The sequence below is a fragment of the Borostomias antarcticus genome (assembly GCF_949987555.1).
Source record: "Borostomias antarcticus genome assembly, chromosome: 14".
In the NCBI taxonomy this organism is placed as follows: domain Eukaryota; kingdom Metazoa; phylum Chordata; class Actinopteri; order Stomiiformes; family Stomiidae; genus Borostomias; species Borostomias antarcticus.
This window is the reverse complement of record NC_140247.1, coordinates 15,413,024-15,420,523: the sequence shown is the minus strand read 5'-3', so window position 1 is coordinate 15,420,523 and position 7,500 is coordinate 15,413,024. Positions and strand designations below refer to the sequence as shown.

Sequence of the window (7,500 nt, the reverse complement as noted above, 5' to 3'; positions counted from 1 at the left end):
TAAAGCTTTATTTCTATAGCGCCCTTCACAGCAGGAGTGGCCAGAGTGCTTCCCAGGTGAGAGAGGGTGTGTTCTCAGGTGAGAGAGGGTGTGTTCTCAGGTGAGAGAGGGCGTGTTCTCAGGTGAGAGAGGGCGTGTTCTCAGGTGAGAGAGGGTTTGTTATCGGTGACCCACCTTTCTCCAGCTCCACAGGGAACAGGTCCAGTCTCTCCACCCTCTTCTCCAGCTCGTACTCTGCCGAGGCGGCCATGGGGTCCACGTCGTCGTTGCGCCGGTCATAGTCCTCGTTGGAGTAGGTTGTGAACACCTGGGGGGAGAGGTCAAAAGGTTAGAGACGGACAGAACGTTCCGGACTGAGCCTCAGTGAGGCATACTAAACCAGCGACGTACTGTAACTGAAACTCCAGCAATCGGATTCGGTTGGCCACCCATTTAAACAGTGATCTAATCGAATCGAATCCAAACAGAGATATTTGAGAGTTGATTTAATCTTTGTATGACCGCACAGGCAGACACCGTTGTCCAATAGCAGCCCCTTTCCCAGACCAGGGAACACCAGTTCCCAGCATGCAACTGTAACCACAGAACCAAGCCCAGCTCTGTTCTTCTGACCAGTCATACGAGGAGCAGGAGAGGGACGGAACGAGGAGGCTCTGTGACACACACACAGAGGTAGTGATACCAGCCTGATTTATACACACACACACACACACAGCTATACACACACACACACAGCCATACACACACACACATTGGTTGGTGTAAAAGTTCCAGTGTGTGTGTGTGTGTGTGTGTGTGTGTGTGTGTGTGTGTGTGTGTGTGTGTACGTGTGTGTATGTATGTGTGTGTGTGTGTGTGTGTGTGTGTGTGTGGTCTGTGTGGGCAGGCAGGCTGGTATTCCTGGACCCACCAGGTGCTTCATTTAACAGATGGATCCATCTTTTATAAACCTCTCTCTGCCCTGCTCTGATGCATTACAGAAGCTGACGTACCCGTCTGTCTGTCTGTCTGTCTGTCTGTCTGTCTGTCTGTCTGTCTGTCTGTCTGCCTGCCTGTCTGTCTGCCTGTCTGTCTGTCTGTCTGTCTGTCTGTCTGCCTGCCTGCCTGTCTGTCTGTCTGTCTGTCTGCCTGCCTGCCTGCCTGTGAGGTTTTGAGAGAGGTGCTTATGAATAATGAAATAGGGAAGAACACAAACAAGTACACCACACACACACACACACACACACACACACACACACACACACATACACACACATCAGGAAGGTCACAGGGTTTGTACAGTATGTTATTATTCGGGTCATATCATCGTAAAATCATTTTCATTATTATAATCTTCTATCCTGCCGTTTCAGATGGCTTCTCTATGGCAACACCGGTAATATATTCTGTATCATGAATATAAACAATATAACCAAGCAGACAAATACATGCTGCTCAGCAACAAGGTTCCCAGCAGCATCGCTGGCATGAGAGCACTTCTGACATGAGACCGATATTAAAGGGTTCCCATGCATCAAAGAATCAAAAGATTGGGCAGAAATCCAGGAGTCTTTTATCGGGTTTTGAATACGCCGATTAAGACCGTACCCCGATTTAGGAAACCAGATAAGGACTTTCGCATTCCCATTTTAATAATCATATTATTAACATTATCGGGTTATGATCGGTGTATTAGTGTGCAAGTGAACACACCAAGGTTATAATAGTTTCAATTTCTCATTCGTTTTAACTTTTTGTTTTCAATTTCAGTTTAGTTTTAATTAGTTTTTAAAGCGGATTTGCTAGTTTAGTTTTTTTTTTGTTCCAGTAAAAGTGATAATTAGTTGTAGTTTTTTTTCTTCTGCGCTAGCCTGGTGAGACCATCCTGATCTTGCGAGCTCACGTTGTTTCACTCCGTGTGAAACAAACCATCTGGCGCACGTCAGGTCACTTCTGCTCAGGGGCACAGCTAAAACAAAATGGAGGATAGATTTCATATCCACCCAAATTACTAGGCTTACTGTATGTATGAAATGAAAAAGACTAAAACTAAAGACATTTTCTCTATAATTTTTTATTTTTGTTAGTTTTGGAAACACAAAGTAAGTAAGTAAGTTTTTATTATTTATTTCAGTTATCTAAAATGTTTTTTCACACCTATTTTTTTTTTTTTTTTGTTAGTTTTCATTAACTATAATAACCTTGGAGCACACTCATTCTTCTCCATGTCTCTGGTGACATACTATATTCTACATCCATTCTAAAAGATGCCCCCCACTGAGAGAGAAAGAGAGAGAGAGAGACAGAGGGATAGAAGGGCACAGTGAGAGTAAATCTTAAAGGTATAATATGTGAGATGTGTATTAAAATAAATAATTTTTCAAAGATAATACATCCATACGGCTTTGCGAAGGCTGCAGAGTAAAAGTATTGCTTTTCCATAAAAAAAATATATTTTGTCTGAAATTATTACATTATGAAATGTTGACGGCCGACAATGACACTCTGTTGATATCATACCAGCCAATAGTATTACAGCATTGGTACTGCGCGCAGGTTGCCAGGTACTATTATAGCTTCACCACTGTGAGATTATCAGTAGCCAGCAAACGTTATACTTCCATGAATTAGCAGCATTATAGATGTTGGTTAGCATCAAGTGTGTGCGACTATAAAACGGCAGCTTTTCCGTCCACTTCCGCTCACTCTTTTCAGCTAAACGTTTGGTAAAATGGTCGAGTTTTGTTGTCTGCTTCTCCGCCTGAGCCCCTGCGAACTGTGCGATACGAATCTCACAAGCTCAGTGACCGAAGAAGGAGCAAAAGTCGGATAAATATCAGGCCAGCCTTTGATCGTTGGACGGAGTTTATGGAGTTTAATGGGATAAAGTTGCATGGTGACATGGCTACTTTTCTACTAGACCAGTAAGCTAGCTAACTAGCTATCGTTATCTTTCTTGGAATCTGCATAGCCAGACCTAACATTATCTCCACACTACAGCATCTAACGTAACTTATTACATGGCACTCTGAAATACTTGATTGTGATTACTGATTAGTGTAACGGTATGTTCCTCTCGGAGTGAAGATCTTATCACAGTATGACTGAAACAGTGCATTCTCTGGCATTTTGGCAACCAATACGTTGTGTTGTTGCAGTTCTTATCTTTAGACACTAGATGGGGGAAATAATCCACATACTACATATTCTACCTTTAAAGTGGCGTTACGAACGGCGGTACTAGCTACCTTCCCTCCCTCATAGATTGAACAACGTGTCCACTAGTTAACGCTAGTCACACCCACCCTTCACCCATCTCACTCACTGAGCCCAGTCAACCTTTCCCCGACACGGTTTCACACTGAAGACAGGTCCACATTTGCATATCATTTGCATAGCGTCTTCACGCTTTAACAGCTCGTTAGTGCTGGACAGGTTCCAACTGTCTCGAACAGATGTTTTAAAACACCGGCCTAACTACCTCACAAATTCTCCTGCTCAGAATGGGACTTAGGCTGCTAATGATTTAGAACCACGATGTGTTATATACTACTGTGTTATAACTACGCTATAACAGTGTTGTGTTATACTAAATGTGCTATAACTGTGCTATAACTGTCCTGTGTTCTATTATAACAGTGCCATGCCTAGCCTTAAAGGGGCGGTACGGATTGGAGGGGGTGCTCAGTCATGTGTGTGGTCACGTAGGAAGTAGCCAACATCAATCAATCAATCAATCAAAGCTTTATTTGTATAGCGCATTTCATACCCAGAGGCAACACAATGCGCTTTACAGAGAACAAGGGAGGTGGGCATACGACCCACTCTCTACATATTCCAGAGGGAAGCAAAAAAACAGTAATCACCCGGGGGCCAGATAAGTGAAGTGTAAAAATTCTTCCCTGACCCCTCTCAACAAGGCGATCGAGCAAGCTCCAGGAGTATGTTTGTCTACCGGCTAAGAACATTTATAAAGCAATACATTACATTAAATTACATTTCAGAGTAAGAGAGGCTAAAAGCATCATAGGAGAGAGAACATTCTACGGACATGCTACGACATCCACAGCAGACACGAGGGTATCTATCGGACTCCGGGAGGTCTGCTGGTGACAGTGGGGCATCCACTGGACCTGGTTAGAAGATAGGAGGGAGAGAGAGAGGCACTAGGGAGAGGGATATATATGTATCCCTATATAGGGAACATATTCGGAATGAGCCTGGGACAAGTGCATTATGGGAAAGCACACCACAAGCGACTGTGAGGGACAAGATCAGTGGTTTTCTAGATCATAACTGTGGGAGATGTTATGACATGGTTATGACATGGTTATTACATGGTCTGTATTTGTAGTTATTTGTTATGAGCATTATTTGATCTCGGAGCCGGAAGCAACATTTCACTGTGACATAGGTCTGGTTATGTAGGAGTGTGGAGATAGGTCTGGCTATGTAGAAGTGTGGAGATAGGTCTGGTTATGTAGAAGTGTGGAGATAGGTCTATACGTAGAAGTGTGGAGATAGGTCTATACGTAGAAGTGTGGAGATAGGTCTGGCTATGTAGAAGTGTGGAGATAGGTCTATACGTAGAAGTGTGGAGATAGGTCTGGCTATGTAGAAGTGTGGCGATAAGTCTATACGTAGAAGTGTGGAGATAGGTCTATACGTAGAAGTGTGGAGATAGGTCTATACGTAGAAGTGTGCAGATAGGTCTGGCTATGTAGAAGTGTGGAGATAGCTCTATACGTAGAAGTGTGGAGATAGGTCTATAAGTAGAAGTGTGGAGATGGGTCTACACGTAGAAGTGTGGAGATAGGTCTATAAGTAGAAGTGTGGAGATAGGTCTATACGTAGAAGTGTGGAGATAGGTCTATACGTAGAAGTGTGGAGATAGGTCTATACGTAGAAGTGTGGAGATAGGTCTATAAGTAGAAGTGTGGAGATAGGTCTATACGTAGAAGTGTGGAGATAGGTCTATACGTAGAAGTGTGGAGATAGGTCTATAAGTAGAAGTGTGGAGATAGGTCTGGCTATGTAGAAGTGTGGAGATAGGTCTGGCTATGTAGAAGTGTGGAGATAGGTCTATAAGTAGAAGTGTGGAGATAGGTCTATACGTAGAAGTGTGGAGATAGGTCTATAAGTAGAAGTGTGGAGATAGGTCTATACGTAGAAGTGTGGAGATAGGTCTGGCTATGTAGAAGTGTGGAGATAGGTCTACACGTAGAAGTGTGGAGATAGGTCTATACGTAGAAGTGTGGAGATAGGTCTGGCTATGTAGAAGTGTGGAGATAGGTCTGGTCTGGCGATGTGAGACTAGCAGCCAGTTGACTCATTCTGTCCTGGACCTCATTGTAGGTGACTGCTTGTCTATCGATTTATCTGACCTAGCTGCTTTCCTCTGCGCAGTAGGATGCTAATTCATACTGATACCCTATAGACTCACAGACTCTAGCCACCCGCTGGCTGTGTGTGTGTGTGTGTGTGTGTGTGTGTGTGTGTGTGTGTATTGATATGATCTTAACCTGCTGGGACTGGATGTGTGTGTGTGTGTGTGTATTGATATGATCTTAACTTGCTGGGACTGGATGTGTGTGTGTGTGTGTGTGTGTGTGTGTGTGTGTGTGTGTGTGTGTGTGTGTGTGGTGATATGATCCTAACCTCCTGGGACTGGATGTGTGTGTGTGTGTGTGTGTGTGTGTGTGTGTGTGTGTGTGTGAGAGAGAGAGAGAGAGAGAGCTTGTGTGAGCCGAAATCAGAACTACAGTCACGTTGTATTCCAGCTACACACACACACACACACACACACACAGAGAGAGAGAGAGAGAGAGCAGCAGTCTATTTCCCAGTGTCTACTGTTACTTTCTGAGAGTGAGTAAATGAGTGAGCTGTGAGGGAGAGCGATGTAAGACAGAGAATATTAAATAAAAAACCTCCATAAAACAACCTCTTACTTTCACACCCGTTTCCGGCCAGCCCCCCCCCTCGTACCTCATAGCTCCATCTATACCCAGAGAGGCATCAATATTTCATCAAAACACACCAATCTCCTCTCTGTGCTTTTCAAGAAATCCATAGACACTGATATTAAACCCTGCCCTCACTCTCCCTATCTATTCATCATGCTCTCCCTCTCTCTCTCCGTTCATCTCTCTCTCTCCCTCTCTCTCTCCGTTCATCTCTCTCTCTACGTTCATCTCTCTCTCTCCCTCTCTCTGTTCATCACCCTCTCTCTCCCTCTCTTTTCACACCACCTCCTGGAGCACCGTTCACATCTTCCTCTCCTCTTCCTCACTCTTATCTCCCCTTCATGTTTGGTTTACAACCCCCCCCCCCCCCCCCCCCAGGTTGTTTATAACCCCCCCCCCCTGGTTGTTTATAACCCCCTCTGTAAAGAATTTTATCGTTCTATTTCCTTCTCTCTGTAGTCGTGAACATAATCTCATTTCTTACTGTCCTTTATTCATACAGGTTTTTGTCTGTTGCTGACATGGCTACAGTATACAACAACAAAGACACAACAACGCCGCTGATTTATTCACACGCTCTCCTCGCCGTGACACACTCTCCTCGCCGTGACACACTCTCCTCGCCGTGACACACTCTCCTCGCCGGACAATGTGTGTGTTCTCTGTTCTGGGGTCAATGTGTTCTCTGTTCCAGGCTCTCTCTCTCTCTCTCTGTCTCTCTCCCTCTCTCTCCCCCCCCTCTCTCTCTCTCTCTCCCCCTCTCTCTCTCTCTCTCTCTCTCCCCCCTCTCTCTCTCTCTCTCCCCCCCCCCCCTCTCTCTCTCTCTCTCTCTCTCTCTCTGTGTTTCACTTCAGAAATCATCTCTCCCTATTCTTCCGTATCTTCTCCATCCTCCATCTCTCCGCTGGCTAAATGCCACTTGCATCTCCATAGCAACCCTCAGCTTGGCGGTAGTTTGACACCAGCTCAGGAGGAGGGCGACCCTTTCAAAAAAAAAAATTTTGGCATCTTACTTTGGACACACTTAATTTTCTACCCCTACCCTCTCTGTCTCTCTCTCTCTCTCTGTCTCTCCCTCTATCTCTCTCTCTCTCCCCCTCTCTCTCTCTCTCTCTCTCTCTCTCCCTCTCTCTCTCCCTCTCTCTGTCTCTCTCTCTCTCTCTCTCTCTCACACACACACACACACACACACAGGTGTCTAGAGAGTGCCCTAGGAATGTAGCGGTGCAGGAAAGGCAGGCTGGACAGAGGGCTGATCTCAGGTCAGCCAGGAGTTTAGAGCGCTACAGTATGGGAATGTACAGGTAGTAGTGAGGGAGCTGCAGGCTCCAGACCAGCTCTGGGAAATGTGTGTGTGTGTGTGTGTGAGAGAGAGAGTGTTTCTGTGTGTATGTGTCTGTGTGTGTGTGTATGCATGTGTGCGCATGTGTGCGCATGTGTGTGGTGTGTGTCGTGTGAGTGTGTGTATGTTATGAAGGTATATTTGGGGGCGGCTGTAGCTCAGTTGGTAGAGCGGGTCGTTCAGTGATCGAAGGGTCAGTGGTTCAAATCCCAG

The 7,500-nt window shown here is 45.3% G+C and overlaps 1 protein-coding gene across 1 annotated transcript in view; it reads right to left on the bottom strand.

Annotated features, from left to right (window-relative positions):
- The window catches only part of ppp1r9ba (protein phosphatase 1, regulatory subunit 9Ba), a 52,199-nt gene that overhangs the window by 13,457 nt on the left and 31,242 nt on the right, over positions 1-7,500 (bottom strand). Inside the window, exon 3 of the mRNA XM_084448973.1 lies at positions 175-307. Coding sequence (XP_084305099.1) covers positions 175-307 — 133 coding nt within the window. The remainder of the gene's footprint in view (positions 1-174; positions 308-7,500) is intronic.